The sequence below is a fragment of the Orcinus orca genome, chromosome 1, assembly GCF_937001465.1.
Source record: "Orcinus orca chromosome 1, mOrcOrc1.1, whole genome shotgun sequence".
Taxonomy (NCBI): Eukaryota; Metazoa; Chordata; class Mammalia; order Artiodactyla; family Delphinidae; genus Orcinus; species Orcinus orca.
Genome location: NC_064559.1, coordinates 59,476,155 through 59,499,121, shown reverse-complemented (window position 1 = coordinate 59,499,121; position 22,967 = coordinate 59,476,155). Strand labels below are relative to the sequence as shown.

The 22,967-nt window shown below is 35.4% G+C and overlaps 1 protein-coding gene across 1 annotated transcript in view; it reads left to right on the top strand.

Annotated features, from left to right (window-relative positions):
- Positions 1-11,581: 11,581 nt before the first annotated feature.
- The window catches only part of MROH9 (maestro heat like repeat family member 9), an 89,429-nt gene continuing 78,043 nt past the window's right edge, over positions 11,582-22,967 (top strand). The window contains exon 1 of the mRNA XM_049707880.1: positions 11,582-11,853. Coding sequence (XP_049563837.1) covers positions 11,851-11,853 — 3 coding nt within the window. The 5' untranslated portion in view covers positions 11,582-11,850. The remainder of the gene's footprint in view (positions 11,854-22,967) is intronic.

Genomic DNA, 22,967 nt, shown 5'->3' with positions numbered 1-22,967 from the left:
TCTTGGAATTTAATAAGAATAAAACAAAGGCTTGCTGCCTCAGAGAACAGAGAAGCAGCAGCTATGAAATGCTGGAGAAGAAATCAGCCTCAGGGTGTTGATCCAATGTCTGGTACAGGAAGGACAAGAAGGGGATGAGCGTGACCTCTTGTGGGCAGAACCTCCCTATTTCAACTTTGTACACTCTTCTTCCAGAACCACACACAATGTCATGTATGTAAGGTGATAAAATTCAGTACGCATGAGTAAAGGCTATTTTTCTAATCTTGACTTTATTCATTAACAAAGCTTTCCTAAAATTAAATCTTATTTGCTTGTGTATTTCTATCAGTTGGGATTTTGTTTGTCTGCAAGTGATAAAAACTGAAAGCAGGAGACTAGAAGTTTATTTTTATGAAAAAAGCCTATATATCAATATACTAAGCTGCCAAGTCAGCTTCATGATTGTCAAGGCCCTTAGCACAGGGCTTCCACCTCATCGTCCAGTCTGCAGTGACCATGTCCCTTCTGCAGCCAATAGGAAAGAAGAAAGGAAAAACAAAGCAAGCGTCTCCATTTAAGGATGCTTCAAGAATTCGTACATGGACCATGATAAGGGAGGCTGGGAAAAGCAGTCCTATTCCAAGTCGCCATGGATTCAGCTTAAACTTGGGAATTCTATTATTATAGAAGGAGGGAATGCCTCAGTATTTAATACAGAAAAGTGTATGCAAGAAAAATTTTAACGTACAATAAAGAAAATAAAAGTATATGAAAACCTGAGAGAGAATGGCCAGCCAGAAGAAAATGCTTAGCTTGCATCTTTGGAAGGGCCATCAAATGTTTCTAGTGGGGACATCTCAAAAGCACCATTCAAAGAAAGATAATTTACTTCCCTCTTCATCTCTTCTTCTTTCCCACACTCTCCAAAGTATGTTAGGGAGTTGGGGAGGAGTTGAGTATGAAAAAGAAACATACTTTAGCCCCTTCTGGAAACTGCCAGACCACCACCAGCTCTAGCTTGGGGAGGAGAAGTTGTGATTTTGAGTGAAATAAGTAACGTTATTACATAAAATTGGACAGTTTTTATTACTAAATTGTGATAGTTCTATTACTTAAAGTGATCATAGGACATTTGAGTAGCAACAGGAGATCAGAAGTGTTATATGTGTGCTTGAAGATTTTATCCAGGAGCAGGGAAAGAGCTTTCCTACTGAATAAAGTTTAAAGGAAAAATGAGAAATAAAAGTAAAGATTATTTGTCATTATATCTCATGAGTATTGCTTGTACGCAGCCATGACGACAATAATTACCTCATAGGATTTTTGGTGAAGAGTATGTTCAAAAAAAGGAATGCAAGAAAGCAGTAGAGAACAAGGTATAAAAAGCAACTAAATAAATGTTGGTTTCCTTCCCTTGTTTTATACTATTCATCCAACAAATATGTGTTGAATTCATACTATTTGCCAGTTATGTTTTTCAGAATAAAGACATAAAAGGGGGGAAATCATTGAGAAAAGTAGAAATTAATTTGAAAAAATTCATATCTCAATTTTCCCTGTCTAAAGAGAATTCAATTTATCTGACTCACTGCCACCTGGGGGCAGCTGTTGAAACTTTAGACACAAGTCCCAAGAGGACTCCAGCACTTGAGGCTTGGAATTTTAACCCCATTTTATTAACAGAGTCATTCTATAACATATTTCTTGAGTTTTATGAGATCATTTAGTTACTTTTCTGCTAAATGCTTTTGCCAGTCCAAAATGGGTCCACACACAGATATGACAGGGTCTGAAACCATTTCCTGGGGGTATTGGGTTAGAGAGAAGCCACTTTCCATTGTGTCAACTGAAGGTGGAATTTTCAGTTTTCTCCATTAACATGACGAATTTCACTTGCCTTTTCTGCTTTCCTAGTTGTAATCGCTAATGAATACAAGTTTTATATTTAGTGACACCTAGTGGTTCCATGTGGTAATGAGAACACTTGCTTTGATGCTTTCTCTGGCTGCGTAACAGGCCAAGAGGGGCTAGGCTTGGGTTTGTTTCTCATTTTTACCCTTGTCAAATAGTCTGTGAGAAAAATTACTTTGTATCATAGTAGATCAGATTCTCCCATTCCTGTCTGTAAAATAGAATTGATATTTGTGCTCCCATATCATCAATGGGATGTCAGAAATTTCTGGAAGAGAGGTGCTATGTTCTTTCAAGTTGTTATAAATTGTAAAGCAACTCTCTTTCTCTCTGCTGGAATATATGGAGGTGCTACTGACCAAGAGTGTGGAGGAAAGAAGACAGATAATGTCAATTGTTTCACTTCCCTGACTGGAGCAGAGACATAGTATGGAGATTTTTAGGGAGGAAGAAGCCAATGACTCACATTTTTCTGTCTGGTTTGAACTTGTAATTTTTTTAAAAGCAAAATAAAGAGCAGAATATGACATTCCATATTTGAAAGCCATTTCAAAATCATTTTATAACAGACCCAATTGTGATTCAGCAGTTATTTATCTTACTCTTGTCTTTTGTTTTCTATCCACCCATAGATTATAAAAAATTGAGCAGAGTCAAGTGAGTCCCCAGGGAACAGAAGAATCCAACCCATTATGACTTTCTTCTTTCTTCCTAAGTTTTAAATAGATAAAAACACAAAAATAATATAGTATACACTCATGTGTCCATATTTTCTTTAATAAAATAAATAAAAATATTATGGGAAAAGTTACTTATTTTCTTACTTCATTCCAAATCCCCATCACTATCATGCATAAGATGTTTATCCTCTCAGCTCATGTTTTGTAAAAATAATTTGCTTTCAATATATGCACATATCAAAAATATTAGTTGGTGTGTTTTATATGTTGTAATTATGTAAATATTATTGCTCTGTAGGTATCATTCTACAACTTGTTTTTATAGCTAGCCATCTATAGATATATAATCTTAGTCCATTATTTTAACTGCTGAGTTCCATTGTATAAAGAGATCACAATTTACTTGTCCATTCTCTTACTATAACATATTGTTTCCAATTTTTTTCCTACTAAAAATAAGGTTGTGCAAGTACTTTTATAATGGTGGAGTAAGAACCTCTCAAAATCTATTCCTCCATAAAAGCAATGAGAACACTGGCAAAATCAACATTTTTAGAACTTGGGGAATTAACTGAATGCTTGCAATCATCTAAGAAGTGTTTATTTTTAAAAATGGGTGAAAACCCAAAACCCCAAAACCACAGTAGCTGTGAAAATCAGTAGCCTAGCCACTGCTAGAGAGGGCAGAATATGTTCATAGATCGCACAAATCCTCCAGGGAACCATCATTATTTGACCTTTTTGTTATCTCCTTGAAAAAGTACCATTCATAGGGCCTGTCATTATTTTACCTGACTCAGAGGTCCTTCAGTGCAAACAGTCCTATTCTCAGAGCATTTGCCAAAACCAATCAGTGGCAGTTGTCTAAGACTGTAGCTCCCAGAGGTGGCAACAACAGTTGGAGCAAATAAGAGCCTGACCAAAAAAGGAAAAATAGAGAAATAAGGTGCCCATAGGACGCTTTGAAAGCTCTGATCTATTTCTGGAAATCATGTTCAGAGCTCTGTACACACCAAGGAAAGACATGAGAAGGTTCTAATCTCTTCCCTCTGGGCAACATTAAGGCTCTGCAATCAGGAAGCAAAGACTAAGGCAGTGTTGTAAACTGCTGGAAGTATGGAAAGCATTCAATAACAACAACAATATACACACACACACGTACAAACACATGGAGCTCCTTGGCAAAGGTTGGGAGACTTACTGGTTCAAAACACTTTAAAAAAACCTCTATCCAATCATTAGCTAACTGAACAGAGAATTCAGTGGCCATATATGACAAAAAAGAAAAACTACAGGCTTTACAGTATTAGTCCAGGAAAGTCACTACATTCACAAAATAAAACCACCATCAATAACAATAATGAGCATAACAACAAACTCTGAGGGGAGAGCAATATGATTTCTAGAGCTGCTATATTAAATTTTTTTAAATATCCAGATTTTAATAAAAATTATGACACATGCAAAGAAAAAGGAAATTATGGCCCATATACAGGAATAAAAAACAATAGAAACTGTCACTAAGGAAACCAGATGTTGTACCTACTAGGCAACGACTTTTAACAAACTGTTATAAATGCAGTGAAAGAACTAAAGTAAACCATGTTTTTAAAGAAAGTATAAAAACAATGTCTCTTACCAAATAGAGAATATCAAAAAGGAAACAGAAATTATACAACACAGCCAAATAGAAATTCTGGAGTGAAAAGTATAACTGAAATGAAAAATCTACTTAGAGGGGCTCAACAGCAGATTTGAATAGCAGATGGCAAAATCACCAAACTTGCCAATAGGTCAATCGATGTTATCCAGTCTAAAGAGCAGAAATTTAAAAGAAAGAGGAAAAATAAACAAAGACTCAGTGACTTGTGGTACATCATCAAGTATATCAAAATATGCCTAATATGAGTAATAGATGGAGAGGAGAGAAAGGAGCAGAAATAATATTTGTAGAAATAATGGCCAAAAACTTCCCAAATTTAACCCAAAAATCCCATTAACCTGCACACACAAAGCTCAAAGAATGTCAAGTAGCACGTGTAAAGCCAAAAACAAAGAGAAAATCTTAAAAGCAACAAGTGAAAAGCAGCTCATCATGTATAAGATATTGTCATAAGATTAACAGCTGGTTTGTCATCAGAAACATGGATGGCAGAATGTAGCAGGGTGACATATGCAAAAGGCTGGGAGGAAAAAATTGTCAACCAAGATTTCTATATCTGGCAAAACAATGCTTCAAAAATTAAGAAAAACCTTACAGAAATTGAAAAGATTATAAGGGAATGCTCTGAATAATTGTATGCCAACAAATTACATAACATATGAAGTGGAGAGATTTCTAGAGAGACACAAACTATCAAAACTTGCTCAAGAAGTAGAAAAAATTGAATAGAACTATAATAAGAGATTAAATTAGTAGTCAAAAACCTTCCTACAAAGAAAATGTCAGAACCAAATGACATTAGTGGTAAATTCTACCAAGTATTTAACAAAAAATTGACAACTATCTTTATAAACTCTTCTAAAAAATAGAAGAGGATTGAACATTATCCAACTTATTTACGAGGCCAGCATTACCCCCGATACCAAAACCAGACAAAGACATCTCAAGAAAACTACAGACCAATATCTCTTATAAATATAGGTGCATAGATAGTGTTGTACCCGTCTGTAACTATATTTAAAACTACGGAGTTGTACACTTTAAAAGGGTGAATTATATGGAATACAAGTTATATCGTAAATTTGTTACAAAAAAATGCTGCAATGAACACACTTCCCCATGCCTCCCAGTACACAAATTCTATAAATGTTTCTATGTCTATGGACCTACAGGTGGAAATTCTGGGTCGCAATTTTTCAATTTTACTAAAATGTGACAAATTGCTCTACAAAGTAGCTATATCATTTGTACTTCCTCCAGTGGTGTGAGAAAGTTCCAGTTTCTTTTATCTTTGCCAATACTTAGATAATCAATTTAAAAATTTTTACTTATTTGTATTTTTTTACTTATTTGTTGTGAAATGGTATTTTATTGGTTTGCATTTTCGTGACTTTGAGGACGATTAAGCATCTTGTAATATTTATTGACCATTCAGTTTTCCTCTTCTGTGAGTTTTCTATTCATATCCTTCACCCAACTTCTAGCAAGCTTGTTGGTTTGCAGAGCTACCTTTCAGTGCAGATAACACAAGAACCAGAAGCTTCCCTCCTCAGGAGTGACAGTGAGCATTACCAGCCACTTGAGCATATCAGTACTTTCTAGGCAAGTACATCCATTCCAGAATGGAATCTTTGAAATATATGGTTGTCATGACGAATGACAACATCTCAAAGGATTCCTTTCGTTGTTAGAATATTTTACCTTTGGCTAAGAGGTAAGACACTTGAGTTTATCTTCACTACCTTGCCTCCTATCAATTGCAGAGAAGTCACACACGAGTACGTGATTTTTTATTCTATTAATCCTTCAGTCAGTCAAAAGTCTGTCTTCTTTCTAACTTTGATTACTTTTCTTAGTTTTTGTTCTGTTAAAAGAAAGAACTATGGGTATATTAGAATTTACTTCACTATGGCCCTCCTCTAAAGTTCTTTCCAAATTTGCCAATTAAAAGAGTTCATCTTTGTTAATGAATCTCCTAACTCCATGTCTACCTTCTTTTCCACCATCTGACCACACCTCTCCTGCCTCGAAGGCATCTGGAGCACTTACCTTAACCTATGGCAGTCTACACCATCAAATTTTGGTCTCACCTCAAGCACTCAAGCTCAAAAATTGAACCCCCCTCCAGAAAACATTTTATTTTTCTCAATGAAGCTGGATTTCAAGGAGTCAGGAAATAGAAAAATTCATCAGGTGGTGAAAAGCTCATAAGACTAAATAGTTTACACATCAATTTTTTATTAAAATAAACCATGCACACATGAAAACACAGACTAGCAAAACTTGGGAAAATTCTAGATCTGTTCTAAAATTTCTTCACATATGTATTCAATCCTGTGAGAATTTTAAAGGGGAAACATTTGCTAAAGCTAAATAAACATTTAGTAAATATGGAATCTTTGAAAATAACAATGAAAACACTCCAGTGGTGAAATAGCTAAATTGTGAGTAACTATGACATCTCTGGAATGAAGCTTTTGTTCAGATATTTGGATCCAGAGGTACTCCCTGGGAAGATGAATGATGCTTTTTGGTGGGGATGGAGGCACAAGGAAAAGCAAGGTGAGCAGCTTAGACAGAAAAACGGAAATGGAATATGCAACTGAACACCTTTCTTTCGTTCTGGTTTTCAACCAAGAATCTACTGTTGCAGGTAAGTCATGATAGAGGAGGTAAATTCTGAAGCTGCCAAGATCAAATAGCAAGGGTAGAATAAATCTGAAAGAGCAAATTTACACACACAGTTCTGGGTCAAGAGGAGAATTTCTCTATCTGAAAGTCCAGCAAACATTTGATCTGAGAGTAGCTCATCACATTCAATACTGAGTAATCATCAAAATGGAATCAATAGAGGATGTAAAAAAAAAAAAGAAAGATTTTACAAGAAAAAGGCAGAAATGTATTATAAAAATAATGACAGTTAAATAATTCTAGGAAAATATCACAGAGCAGATAAAAAAGACTTTATAATTTAATGAGGCAATTTTATCTGTAAAACGTAATCTTGAAATAGAGATATAAGAATTTAGGGAAAAACAGTGCCATTTAGGACAGAAGTGGAGGGGAAAGGATATTCTCACAAAAACAAAGGTCATGTTGGAAACGGTGCAAAGAAAATAAGCATTGCTGAAAATATGGTAAGGAGCATGAAGGACAAGACTGAGATAAGCTAGAAAGACATTAAAAAAGAGACCAGGGTTTCCCTGGTGGCGCAGTGGTTGAGTCTGCCTGCCGATGCAGGGGACACGGGTTCGTGCCCCGGCCCAGGAAGATCCCACATGCCGCAGAGCGGCTAGGTCCGTGAGCCATGGCTGCTGAGCCTGCGTGTCCGGAGCCTGTGCTCTTCTGCAACAGGAGAGGCCACAACAGTGAGAGGCCCGCGTACCGCAAAAAAAAAAAAAAAAAAAAAAAAGAGAGACCAATATAAGCATAATTGGTGTCACCAAAGAAGAGAACCAAAATAAAAGAAGAAAATATTTAAATAAAATTTTTAATATAAATTTTCATGAAGATATAGGTCGAAAAGCAGACTATGTCCCTAGAGAAATTAACTCTATACAATCAAAGGAGCAGTATCCTAGTAAAGTTGCTGATTTCCAAAGATAAAGAATGCTTTGGAAATCCAGGAAAAGGAAAAGTATTCAATTAACCTTTCTAGGAGAAGAAAAAATCCAGCTCACCATAGCATTTTCCACAGCAATACTGGATGACAGTGGAACAGAACACATAAAATCCTTGAGGAAAACATTGTGGCCCAAGAATGTTATACTCAGGCTAACTTTAACTCAGAGTGAGTGTGAGAAATGTTTTGTAACATGAAAGAACTCAAGGAATGTGTTTCCCTTCAAGAGACTAATAGAAAATGAACTTCAGCTCAACAGGAGATGACTAGAGAAGCCAATGCAGTGTGCACTGAATCTATTTAAAAGAAAGTGGGGATTATTGTTACAGAACTGAATATAAATATTATAAACTTTGTAAGTATGAAAATTATATAACTAATAACCCAGGAAAATTAGGAAATAAGGAGGAAGGTAATGTAAGGACATTGATTCTTTATTATTAAAACTTGGGGATTAATAAGTCATCAAGTAATATAAACAAAAAGGCATAAAGGTTTCACTAAGTAATTTAATCAACTAAAATCTATAGGGGTTAAGGAAGGGGAGGAAACAGAGATGAACAAATTTCATCTTTGCTCACAATTGGGAATCAGATTTGGTCTAAAGTTTGGTCTACAGTTTTGAGGAATAAATATATTACAAAAAGTTAGAGTCATCTTAATCATAATCACAACAGGAATATAAACCTTTCATATAAAAGAAACACACAAAACACACCACTTCACACACAAAGAAAGTCAAGGAAAAAATATCAAGTAATAAAGGACTTAAAAGTAGCCACAGCTACAGAAAAAGCATAAAATATAGAACAAAATTAAGACCAAAATATGTTCCATAAATAAATCAAAATGGATTGAACTCATCTATAATGAGAAAGGAGTCTGGTTAAATTACAAATAAAACCCAGCAATATGCTACCTACTAGAGACATTTATAAAACAAAATACTCCATTGCAAAGCAATTAGACTCCAATAAAGATGTTAAAAAAAAAAAAGGTTGTGAATAAAAAGATGGGAAAATGTACACCAAGAAAATGTAAACAATAACAACAAATTAGGAGTCAGGATCTTAATTCAGACAACTTTGACTTTTAGGCTTGAATTAAGACTTAAAGAATTAAGTGTGATTTTTTAAAAGCATCACATAATGAGAAAGTCTATAAATCATAATAAAGATAAAATAATTATAAAAATTCATGTGGTAAGAAGAATTTTAAGATGTCCTCCAATATTCCTGTCTCTTGGTATACATGCCTTGTATAAATCCCTCCTCTTAAAGCTGAAAAGTTAAGGAAGGATAAAGGCTGGAGCTCTGATATGATGGGATATGATTATGTTACACAATACAGCAAAAGGGATTTTATAGATGTAATTAGGTTACTAGAGAGTTGGCTGCGAGTTAATCAAAAGGAATATTATGAATGGGCCTGATGTAATCACGTGATCCCTTTGAGTCTGGGTCTAGACGTTGGAGACAGAAGTCATATTGGTAGTGTGAGAAGGCCTTGTGAAGGGGCCACAGAGAAGGAACTCAGACAGTTTCTACAACCTGACAGATGCCCTCAGACTCAGCCAGCAAAAGAGCAGGATCCTCAGTCTTTCAGTCTCAAGGAATTGAATTCTGCCACCAACTTAAATGACCTTGGAAGAAGATCCTGAGCCTCAAGTGAGATGGCAGTTCATACTGACACCTTGATTTCAGCCATGTGAGACCCTAAGGAGAGCCTGACCTTCTTGACCCACAGAAACTGTCAAATAATAATAAATGGGTGTTTTTTTTTAAGCCATTATATTTGTGGTAACTTGTTACACAGCGATCGAAAATTAATATGATCTACTTACCATATAACATAGTAGCATCAAAATTCATAAAGCAAAAAAAAAGCTATAGGAAAGTTACTGGTTTATGTACTAATACAAAATACTCTTTTGCAGCATTAGTAGTAGCAGTCTTTAATTCACCTTTGTCAGCAAGTCGTCAAGGAGTATTAAAGCAAGTATGAATTTAGGATGTACTTCAGACAAAGGTAACTGTGTGTATTTGTGCGTGGGAGAGTGAGAGAAACCCATATATCAATCTCTAGCCCTGAATACAAAGAACATATCTTTTTTTCTAATGCCCACAGAAAGGTGTACTCACAAAAGATAACCATATGTTAGGCTAGAAATTTCTGTATAAATTCCAAAATGTAGAAATAGCAGAAATAGTCTCTAATCACAATGCAAAAAAAAAAATGAGCAGTCAATAGTAAACTTATGAAACGAACAAAAATCCTTACCATGTGTCATATAAGGTATTCTATTAATTCTTAGGTTAAAGAGAAAATTAATACACAATTACAGAATGTTGATAGCACTACAAATTGGAACCTATAGCATATAGCTGAAAGAGTACACAGAGAAAAATCCATAGCTTTGAATACTTAGAATTATAAACCAGAAAGGATAGAAATAACTGAATCAAGTATCCACAACAAGAATTTAGAAAAAGAACCTCAAAATAAATCCAAGGAAGGCAGAAGGAAAGAAGGAGTACACAAAGATGAAGCTGCATCCCTGAATGTGATAAGAGAAAAATAGTAGAACTATTGAATAAATTCAAAATCTGATACTTTCTCATGATGAGAAGGACACTTCACTTCTGTGATATTTTTCCCAAAACTTGTATTTCCAATCAAATCTTGAGAAAAACATCAGATAAATGCAACCTGAGGGGCATGCCAAAATATCTAACCAGGTACCCTTTTCAAAATAGTCAAATTCACAAACAAGGAAAGATTACAAAATAATTACAGAACACAGGAAACAAAGGAGAAATGATGACTAAATGCAATGTGGGGTCCTGGTTTGGATCCTGGAACAGGAAAAGGACATTAGTGGAAAAATAGAGTCTACAGTTTAGTTGTTAAAATTGTACCAATATAACTTTTTCAGTTTTGACAAATGGTCCATGGTTATGTAAGATGATAACACTACGGAAACAAGGTGAGGGGTATATGAGAACTCTAAACTATCTTTGCAACTCTTCTGTAAATCTAAAATTATCCCAAAATAAAGACATTATTTTTAAAAAAAAGAATTACAGAAGACCTAGAAAATTGAAACAACAATTAAAATGAAAGAAATAAAAATAATTATCAAAGGGCTACACCGTCAAAGAAAGACATATCAGGTTCTAAAGGTTTTCTAAGGGAATTTTACCAAACATTTCAGTCATTGATAACTCCAATTCAGTTAAATCATTCTGATATCATAGACAAATTTAAAAGGCACTCATATTCTTTCCCATGAAGTAAATAATTTAAAAATAATATAGTCTTTTTCTTTCCAATTTTAATACACTTATTTATTTCTATTTTCTAACAATACTAGCTGGAATGTCCAGAAATGGCAAACGATAGTGGTATAATGGTCATCATTGTCTTGTTCTCTACTTTAATGAGAATGCTTCTAATTATATCCTTATTACATCTGGCTCTGGCTTTTGTGTTTATATGTCACATTAAGAAAATGACTACATATCTGTTTTATTAAGAATTGCTATCAAGAATAGATTTAAAATTTTATCAGAATTTTCTGCCTCAATATAAATGAACATGTAACATTTTTAGCAATTAATATTGAGAATTATATTATGGGTCCTCCTTTATCTAACCATCCTTGTAAGTTTGGAATAAATACCTCTTGGTTAGGGTTCATTATTCTTTTAATGTGGCTGTGTATTCTGTTTGTTAATCTTTTAGTTAAGTGTTGTTTAGTAATATTTGTAATGAATTTGTCTGAAGTTGTGTGTGTGTGCGCGCGTGCGCGCACGCATGCGCACGCACATACTGTCTTCATTGGGCTTTGCCATTAAGGTCATATAAAACTTCAGATTTGGGGATATGTTCCAACAGACGGTAAAAGTTCATTTCCTTTTAACTACTCTCCCTCTTCTCCCTGACTAGCAAGTAATCTCCAGATTCTGCAGTCCAGTGTCAAATGGCACCGCATGGTAAGTGATATTCTATGAGGAAGTAATGTAACTGAAATCTCTTGGGGGGAAAAAACAAACAAATTTGTTCACTGTCTCCATTACAAGCCTGTAATAATTAATGTTTAAAATATATTTTAACATAGTTGAGTAGGTGGAACGGGGAAAAGGGCAGTTTGATTGAAAACTGTTTTTAGCTTTTTCTTCCCGGCAGAGTCATATTCGTGCTCACCCTTCTGTGCCCCTGCAATGACCTTCAACACTAATTCAAAAAGAAGGAAGTTTTGACCCATCCCACTATTTCCCCATCCACTCTCATCTCCTGATTGCTCTGCCACAACAGCCTATTATCCTTCCTCCTTCCTCACTGTGGAAATCCTTCCCACCAAAATGGGTCAGAAGTAATCACCACTCAGAAGAGGACAACAAGTCATGTCATGGGCAGATGAGAAAAGAAAAATATTTTTCCCAGGTCACAGCCACAACCTCAGAGAAATAAAGACAGGGGAGACAAGGGGAGCTGTGAGAGAAGGAAACCCCATTACCCACTCCAATAATAGTAAAAATAGCTAACACTTATGTAGCATTTATAACGTGTAAGTCATGCTCTGAGCGCTTTACATGAAAAACTCATTTAGTCCTCACAAAAGTCCTACAGAGTAAGTGCTACTACTATCCCTGCTTGACAAATGAGGAAACTGAGGCAAGAGGTGACCTGCCCGTTGGCACATAATTTACAAGTGGCAGAGCCAGGGTGCAAATTCATGGAATCTGGTTCCAGAGTCACTGGTCTAAGCATCAAGCTGTAATGTGTCAACCCTAAAACCAAGAATCTTGCCTGCCCTTGGGATCAAGGAAGACCTGTGAATAAATTATGAGGTTGAAGATTTTAAATAAACAGGATTCAGTATTACTAATAATGGTGAAGCTGTTTTAATAAAGAGATGGAAAATTCATGGAAATCAGACTTAGAAGTCAATAAGGGAGACAACGATCTAGGAGGGAATCGAGGGTAGGGGATCAGTGAGAAGAAAGGGAATAGAGGACAGTGGAAGACTTACAGGAAAAAACAGAACAATTTCCTAGTCGTCTCAGCTGAAAAAATGTTATTAGCGCGCCCATATCTGCGTATTCTACCTCTAGATAGATAAAGACTTGGAATCTTTGTCTGCTATTTACTCTTTTGTGCTGTACTGTACATGTGTGTGCATTATTATTATTTCTTTTTTTATACAGCAGGTTCTTACTAGTCATCAATTTTATACACGTGTCAATCCCAACTGCCGAATTCATCACACCACCACCACCACCCCCCCGCAGCTATCCCCCTTGGTGTCCATACGTTTGTCCTCTACATCTGTGTCTCAATCTCTGCCCTGCAAACCGGTTCATCTGTGCCATTTTTCTAGGTTCCACATATATGCGTTAATATATGATATTTGTTTTTCTCTTTCCGACTTACTTCACTCTGTGTGACAGTCTCTACATCCATCCATGTTTCAACAAAAGACCCAATTTCGTTCTTTTTATGGCTGAGTAATAGTCCATTGTATACATGTACCACATCTTCTTTATCCATTCATCTGTTGATGGGCATTTAGGTTGCTTCCATGACCTGGCTATTGTAAATAGTGCTGCAATGAACATTGGGGTGCATGTGTCTTTTTGAATTGCGGTTTTCTCTGGGTATATGCCCAGTAGTGGGATTGCTGGATCATATGGTAATTCTATTTTTAGTTTTTTAAGGAACCTCCATACTATTCTCCATAGTGACTGTATCAGTTTACATTCCCACCAACAGTGCAAGAGGGTTCCCTTTTCTCCACACCCTCTCCAGCATTTGTTGTTTGCAGATTTTCTGATGAAGCCCATTCTAACTGGTGTAAGGTGATACCTCATTGTAGTTTTGATTTGCATTTCTCTAATAATTAGTGATGTTGAGCAGCTTTTCATGTGCTTCTTGGCCGTCTGTATGTCTTTGGAGAAATATCTATTTAGGTCTTCTGCCCACTTTTGGAGTGGGTTGTTTGTTCTTTTAATATTGAGCTCCATGAGCTGGTTATATATTTTGGAGATTAATCCTTGATTTAATTAATTTAATTAATTTAATTAATCCGTTGATTCGTTTGCAAATATTTTCTCCCATTCTGAGGGTTGTCTTTTCGTCTTGTTTATGGTTTCCTTTGCTGTGCAAAAGCTTTTAGGTTTCATTAGGTCCCATTTGTTTATTTTTGGTTTTATGTCCATTACTCTAGGAGGTGGATCAAAAAAGATCTTGCTGTGCTTTATGTCAAAGAGTGTTCTTCCTATGTTTTCCTCTAAGAGTTTTATAGTGTCTGGTCTTACATTTAGGTGTCTAATCCATTTTGAGTTTATTTTTGTGTATGGTGTTAGGAATTGTTCTAATTTCATTCTTTTACATGTAGCTGCCCAGTTTTCCCAGCACCACTTACTGAAGAGACTGTCTTTTCTCCATTGTGTATTCTTACCTCCTTTGTCATAGACTAGACGACCATGAGTATGTGGGTTTATCTCTGGGCTTTCTATCTTGTTCCATTAATCTATGTTTCTGTTTTTGTGCCAGTACCATATTGTCTTGATTACTGTAGCTTTGTAGTATAGTCTGAAGTCAGGGAGTCTGATTCCTCCACCTCCGTTTTTTCCCTCAAGACTGCTTTGGCTATTCGGGGTCTTTTGTGTCTCCATACAAATTTTAAGATATTTTTGTTATAGTTCTGTAAAAAGTGCCATTGGTAATTTGATAGGGGTTGCATTGAATCTGTAGATTGCTTTGGGTAATATAGTCATTTTCAAAATATTGATTCTTCCAATCCAAGAACATGGTATATCTCTCCATCTGTTGGTATCATCTTTAATTTCTTTCATCAGTGTCTTATACTTTTCTGCATACAGGTCTTTTGTCTCCCTAGGTAGGTTTATTCCTAGGTATTTTATTCTTTTTGTTGTAATGGTAAATGGGAGTGTTTCCTTAATTTCTCTTGCAGATTTTTCAGCATCAGTGTATAGGGATGCAAGAGATTTCTGTGTATTAATTTTGTATCCTGCAACTTTACCAAATTCATTGATTAGCTCTAGTAGTTTTCTGGTGGCATAGTTAGGATTCTCTATGTATAGTATCATGTCATCTGCAAACAGTGACAGTTTTACTTCTTCTTTTCCAATTTGTATTCCTTTTATTTCTTTTTCTTCTCTGATTGCCAAGGCTAGGACTTCCAAAACTATGTTGAATAATAGTGGTGAAAGTGGACATCCTTGTCTTGTTACTGATCTTAGAGGAAATGCTTTCAGTTTTTCACCATTGAGAATGATGTTTGCTGTGGGTTTGCCATATATGGCCTTTATTATGTTGAGGTAGGTCCCCTCTATGCCCACTTTCTGGAGAGTGTTTATCCTAAATGTGTGTTGAATTTTGTCAAAAGCTTTTTCTGCATCTATTGAGATGATCATATGGTTTTTATTCTTCAATTTGTTAATACTGTGTATCACATTGATTGATTTGCGTATATTGAAGAATCCTTGAATCCCTGGGATAAATCCCACTTGATCATGGTGTAAGATCCTTTTCATGTGTTGTTGGATTCTGTTTGCTAGTATTTTGTGGAGGATTTTTGCATCTATATTCATCAGTGATATTGGTCTGTGATTTTCTTTTTTTTGTAGTATCTTTGTCTGGTTTTGGTATCAGGGTGATGATGGCCTCATAGAATGAGTTTGGGAGGGAACACTTCCTTTGCAATTTTTTGGAAGAGTTTGAGAAGGATGGGTGTTAGCTCTTCTCTAAATGTTTGACAGAATTCACCTGTGAAATCATCTGGTCCTGGACTTTTGTTTGTTGGAAGATTTTTTTTTTTTAATAAATTTATTTATTTATTTTTGGCTGCAATGGGTCTTCGCCGCTGCGTGTGGGCTTCCTGTAGTTGTGGTGAGCGGGGTCTACACTTCGTTGTGGTGAATGGGCCTCTCATTGTGGTGGCTTCCCTTGCTGCAGAGCACAGGCTCCAGGTGCACAGGCTTCAGTAGTTGTAGCTTGTGGACTCTAGAGCACAGGCTCAGCAGTTGTGGTGCACGGGCCCAGTTGCTCTGTGGCATGTGGGGCCTTCCAGGACCAGGACTCGAAATGGCATCCCCTACATTGGCAGGCAGATTCCCAACAACTGCACCACCAGGGAAGTCCCTGTTGGAAGATTTTTAATCACAGTTTTAATTTCATTATTTGTGATTGATCTGTTCATATTTTCTATTTCTTCCAGGTTCAGTCTTGGAAGCTTATACCTCTCTAAGAATTTGTCCATTTCTTCCATGTTGTCCATTTTATTGGCACAGAGTTGCTTGTAGTAGTCTCTTAGGATGCTTTGTATTTCTGCAGTGTCTTTTGTAACTTCTTTTTCATTTGTAATTTTATTGATTTGAGTCCTCTCCCTCTTTTTCTTGATGAGTCTGCCTAATGGTTTATCAATTTTGTTTATCTTCTCAAAGAACCAGCTTTTAGTTTTATTGATCTTTGCTAATGTTTTCTTTGTTTCTATTTCATTTATTTCTGCTCTGATCTTTATGATTTCTTTCTTTCTGCTAACTTTGGGTTTTGTTTGTTCTTCTTTCTCTAATTCCTTTAGGTGTCAGGTTAGATTATTTGAGATTTTTCTTGTTTCTTGAGGTAGGCTTGTATAGCTATAAACTTCCCTCTTAGAACTGCTTTTACTGCATCCCATAGGTTTTTGATTGTCGTTTTTCAATTGTCATTTGTCTCTAGGTATTTTTTGATTTTCTCTTGATTTCTTCAGTGATCTCTTGGTTATTTAGTAATGTAGTGTTTAGCCTCCACGTGTTTGTATTTTTTACATTTTTTCCCCTGTAATTCATTTCTAATCTCATAGCGTTGTGGTCAGAAAAGATGCTTGATATAATTTCAATTTTCTTAAATTTACTGAGGCTTGATTTGTGACCCAAGATGTGATCTACCCTGGAGAATACTCCGTGTGCACTTGAGAAGAAAGTGTAATCTGCTGTTTTTAGATGGAATGTCCTATAAATATCAATTAAATCTATCTGGTCTATTGTGACATTTAAAGCTTCTGTTTCCTTATTTATTTTCATTTTGGATGATCTCTCCATTGGTGTAAGTGAGGTGTTAACGTCCCTCACTATTATTGTATTACTGTCGATTTCCTCTTTTACAGCTGTTAGCAGTTGCCTTATGTATTGAGGTGCTCCTATTTTGGGTGCATATATATTTATAATCGTTATATCTTCTTCTTGGATTGATCCCTTGATCATTATGTAGTGTCCTTCCTTGTCTCTTATAACATTCCTTAAAGTCTATTTTGTCTGATATGAATATTGCTACTCCAGCTTTCTTTTGATTTCCATTTGCATGAAATATCTTTTTCTATCCCCTCACTTTCAGTCTGTATGTGTCCCTAGGTCTGAAGTGGGTCTCTTGAAGACAGCATATATATGGGTCTTGTTTTTGTAGCCATTCAGCAAGCCTGTGTCTTTTGGTTGGAGCTTTTAATACATTCACGTTTCAGGTAATTATCAATATGTATGTTCCTTTGACCATTTTCTTAATTGTTTTGGGTTTGTTTTTGTAGGTCCTTTTCTTCTCTTGTGTTTCCCACTTAGAGAAGTTCCTTTAGCATTTGTTGTAGAGCTGGTTTGGTGGTGCTGAATTCTCTTAGCTTTTGTTTGACCGTAAAGCTTTTGATTTCCCCATCAAATCTGAATGAGATCCTTGCTGGGTAGGGTAATCTTGGTTGTAGTTTCTTCCCTTTCATCACTTTAAGTATATCATGCCACTCCCTTCTGGCTTGTAGAGTTTCTGCTGAGAAATCAGCTGTTAACCTTATGGGAGTTCCCTTGTATGTTATTTGTTGTTTTTCCCTTGTTGATTTCAATAATTTTTCTTTAATATTTGCCAATTTGATTACTATGTGTCTTAGCATGTTTATCCTTGGATTTATCCCATATGGGACTTGCTGAACTTCCTGGACTTGGGTGGCTATTTCCTTTCCCATGTTAGGGAATTTTTCGACTATAATCTCTCAAATATTTTCTCAGGTTCTTTCTCTCTTCTGCTTCTGGGAACCCTATAATGTGAATGTTGTTGCGTTTAATGTTGTTCCAGAGGTCTCTTGGGCTGTCTTCATTTTTTTTTTTTTTTTTTGCGGTACGCGGGCCTCTCACTGTCACGGCCTCTCCCATTGCGGAGCACAGGCTCTGGACACCCAGGCTCAGTGGCCATGGCTCACGGGCCCAGCCGCTCCACAGCACGTGAGATCCTCCCAGACCGGGGCACAAACCCGTGTCCCCTGCATCAGCAGGCAGGCTCCCAACCACTGCTCCATCAGGGAAGCCCCTGTCTTCATTTCTTTTCATTCTTTTTTCTTTATTCTGTTCCACAGCAGTGAATTCCACCATTCTGTCTTCCAGTTGAGTTATCCGATCTTCTGTCTCAGTTATTCTGCTACTTATTCCTTCTAGTGTAGTTTTCATTTCAGTTAATATATTGTTCATCTCTGTTTGTTTGTTCTTTAATTCTTCTAGGTCTTTGTTAAATATTTCTTGCATCTTCTCGATCTTTGCCTCCATTCTTCTTCTGAGGTCCTGGATCATCTTCACTATCATTATTCTGAATTGTTTTTCTGGAAGTTTGCCTATCTCCACTTCATTTAGTTGTTTTTCTGGTGTTTTACCTTGTTCCTTCATCTGGTACATAGCCCTCTGCCTTTTCATCTTGTCTATCTTTCTGTGAATGTGGTTTTTCGTTCCAGAGCTGTGCATTATTTTTTAAAATGTTTAAACAAAATGGGTATAATGCTTTAAAAGTTTATTCAAAAAGATGTTTCTATAGATAATCTAAGTTTTATCACTGGATCAATCTATGCATTTGTATCTAAATTTGAAATCCATCTCTTGCTCTTGTAAAGGTGCTGTTTACTATGTATGTCTGTGAATGTCCCTCATCCTCAAATCATCAATTTTATCTTTATTTTAATTTTATATCATTGGATTTTTGTCTTTGCCTCTAAGCCACCCCCAATCCCTTTTTATTTCTCTGGGGAAGAGGGATTTTAATTAATAAAGAAAGTTAATAGAGAGCAAAGTATCTTACTGTGTGAATTTGAAATTCTTTTTTGTTTTATTTTGTTTCGTTCCTAGTAGGGATTGCAAAGTGGAGATTTGCCATCAGTGAGCAATAAATATACTTTGTTTTGACCTAGTGAAATATATACACTGTTAGAGAAATAGAGTAGTCTAAACACAGTCATTGCCAATAGAGTGATGAAGAGTTTTACTGACAATATGAAGTGAACAGAAAATCTAGAAAACATAAAGAGCTAATTTATGCCATTTATATTACAGAAACAAGTTTATTAGATACCAATTTATCTCTGGAGGCATAGCAGGAATCAGTAAGACAGCTGCTAAGCCTGTAAAGTATGAATATGGTCCTAAGAAGGTTAAAACTGCACTACAATTTCAGTTCTTAATTTGTTTTTCAGAATCAGGGTTTATATTTCACTTAGTCCAAAAACCAAATTATATTCAAGAGAATGACATAGACTCAGGCTGCATATAGTTGTCAATAGAAAGGAGATGTTCAAATGGTTCATGGGACAAAAAGCAAACTTGTTTCATGTAGAGGTCACAATTTGAGCCTAAATTGAATTCTTGCTAGAATTCGGGCATGTCTGGACCACTCCAGATGAGACAGAACTACCAGGAAGGAAGAGCCTGCAAGGGAAGAACATATCTTGTGTGAAGATATTATCAAGGTGCATAGTGTGATTCAAGGACAATAGGCTGGTAGAAGAGGGGGAAGAATCTCGCAATAGCACAGCCCCAGCTTCTGAGTCGCAGAAAGATGGGGCTGCTGTAAAAAAGAGAGAAACAATGAGTGAGTGGCTAAAATGGTGAGAGAGAATGAGGTCACCTGTGGCTTTTGCTATGAAGTGAGAGCATCTTTTGTGCAATCCTAGTTTTCTCTATCTTTTTAAATTGAAATATAGTTGAATTACAATATTATATTAGTACGACCCAGCAACTCAAATCCTTTGTATTTACTTGAAGAAAACAAAAACACTAATTTGAAAATATATATGTCCCCCATGTTTATTGCAGCATTATTTACAGTAGTCAAGATATGTGAGCAACCTAATTGTCCACTCACAAATAAATGGATAAAGAATATGTGGTACATATATACAATGGAATATTAGTCCTAAAAAAGAATGAAATCTTGCCATTTGCAACAACATTGATAGACCTGGAGGGTATTATGCTAAGTGAAATAAGCCAGTTAACTTGATAATGGGTATCAGCAGTCATGGGACTCCATCAGCAAGCACTAGCAATATTATCAATGCCTTTGACAGGTGGCAGCAGCAGCTTCAGCAGAATCTTTTGGTTTCAGCCAGAATAGTCAATGTTATCTTACCAAATCACAGCAATAAAGAAACTGTCACACTTTTAAACTATTATAGATAGCTCGGCTATATAACACAAACTCTTTCTGCATCTAATTTGGTGAATCTATACAGTTATTCCTCTTTTTCAAAAATGTCTTGGCTAAGGTCATGGAAGCAACCTAAATGCCCATCAACAGATGAATGGATAAAGAAGATGTGGTGCATATATACAATGGAATATTAGCCATAAAAAGGAACGAAATTGGGTAATTTGTAGAGATGTGGATGGACCTAGAGACTGTCATACAGTGTGAAGTCAGAAAAAGAAAAACAAATATTGTATATTAACGCATATGTTAATGCGTTAATCTAGAAATCTAGGAATCTAGAAAAATGGTACAGATGAACCGGTTTGCAAGGCAGAAATAGAGACACAGATGTAGAGAACAAACATATGAATTGGGAGATTGGGATTGACATATATACACTAATATGTATAAAATAGATAACTAATAAGAACCTGCTGTGTAAAAATAAAATAAAATTCAAAATGAAAAGAAAAAAATGTATTGGCTAATTTTACTCATTTACACTTTCAGAAGAATTTCGGACTGCGCTTGTGAAATTTCTCCCAGAATTTCTTTTGGCATTTGATTAGAATTGTATAAATTTATAGATTAGTTTATGGAGAATTTATTTAAATTATTGTCTTGTCATCAGGAACATGTTTTTTTCTCTCACTTGAATCTTCAGTAAAGTTTTTTCTTCATGTATACCTTAAATATTTCTTAATCATTTATCTAGGTGTATTTTATAGATTTACAGTTATTGAGTGTAGAATATATGATTTGCAAATATTTTCTCCCAGTACATTGATTTTTTTTTCCTTTCCTTAATTGTGTCTTTTGAAGAGCAAAAAGTTTTAGTATTGATCAAGTCCAATTTATCTTCATTTTCTTTTGACTGTGCTTTGGGGACTATATCTAAGGAAATTTTGCCTAAACCAAAAGTGACAAAGATTATTTCCTATGTTTTCTTCTAAAGGATTTATAGTTTTAGCTTTTAGATTTAGATCTATTATCTATTTTGAGTGATTTTTGTGTAGGTGTGAGGTAGAAATATGAATTCATCTTTTTGCATATAGATATCCATTATTCCATTCTTTTATTTTTAACATATAATCTCATACCATTATTGCAGCAGAATGTGACCTGCACAATTTCTGTCTCTGGGAACTTAGAGATTTTTTGTTTCTGAAGTGGGTATATGATCAATTTTAAATGCTTTTTTAGTTTTACAAAAGTGCTATGTTTCCATTTTTTAAAATGATGCAATATAGATGAGTTTTTTAAAATACCACCATAAGAACAGCTATCATCAATTATGATTCCAGCCATTTCCCTAGGTTGCAGATCATTTTCTCTAAAAAATAAAATCTGAGGCATAACTTACATTTTTTCTGGTATCCAGTATAACCAATGAAGAATCTGATCATGATCTGATTCTCTAGCTTTTGTCACCTGTTTTCTCTTTCTGGAAGCCTTTAAGATTTTTCTTCATCTTGGCTAGACTGAAATTTCATAAAAATAGTTTTAGGTGTATTTTTTATTCAGATATGTTAAGCACTTACTCATGTTTCAGTCTAAAAATTCCAGCCATTTATCTTTGAGAAGATCTTGCGTTATTTATTGGAAAATTTTCTTCCTTGTGTTTTCTTCATTCTTTCCTTCTGAGATTACTATTAGTTAGACATTGTATTGTGACATTTTAAGAAATCCCAAAATCTCATGGCTTTGATCTGAGACACATGAAAACATACTGAAGAATCAACTCAGGACAGAACCAAAGAGTTTCTCCTTGTGGATGGATTGTTGTGTGTGTATTAGTGATCTGGCACATCAGAATGTTCACTGACAAGACAGTTTAAATAATGCTCTAGAAGGATGGTTTGAGGAGAGATTAATGCCTTAGGTATTCATATAATTAAAAGGTACCTTTGTGGTTCATTCTAACTGCTTTGTTAAATGTCTACCCAATAGTAATAGTAAAAAGAAATGTGGAAGTTTTTTTAATGTGTGCATATTAACATAATCACTGAGCTAATACTCTCTATTTTGCCTTCAAGGGTCACTAGACTACCTACTGAAATGTTTGTGGTTCTCCGTGGGTTAGACTTACTAAGTCAGTGTTATCACTTCCAACAACCAGATAACACTGACTAATGAGGATAAAAATAAAGACTTTTTCTGCCCATTAGAGATCTATTCATTTAAAGGGGAACCTTTCGATACTGAATAGAGAAGCAGTTTGTTAATATGACCTATCCAGAATTATTAGTGTCCTAGATAACATTAATATTGTCAAAGTGGATAATAAAAGGCATAACAGATGGCAAATTAAAGTCCTAGAGGGACTGGGTAAAGCTGACTTGAAATTGTTCCAAAATAAGGGCCTGTTCTATAGGCCTTTCTAAAATGTGGGGATTAGGAAACAATGTCTGTATCACCAGCTGGCTAAACCTTATTATTAGGAATAAAAATTTTGGGCTTCAATGGATATCATAGAAGAGTTGTGAAGAATGTTTATGTTATTACAATAATCCATTATGACCTAACTCAGAGGTCTAATCCGGGTCTAAACTAGGGATATATTAGAGAAATGAGTTTTAAGTAGGCTTGGAAAAGGAAGAGAGTAACTAGGAATCCT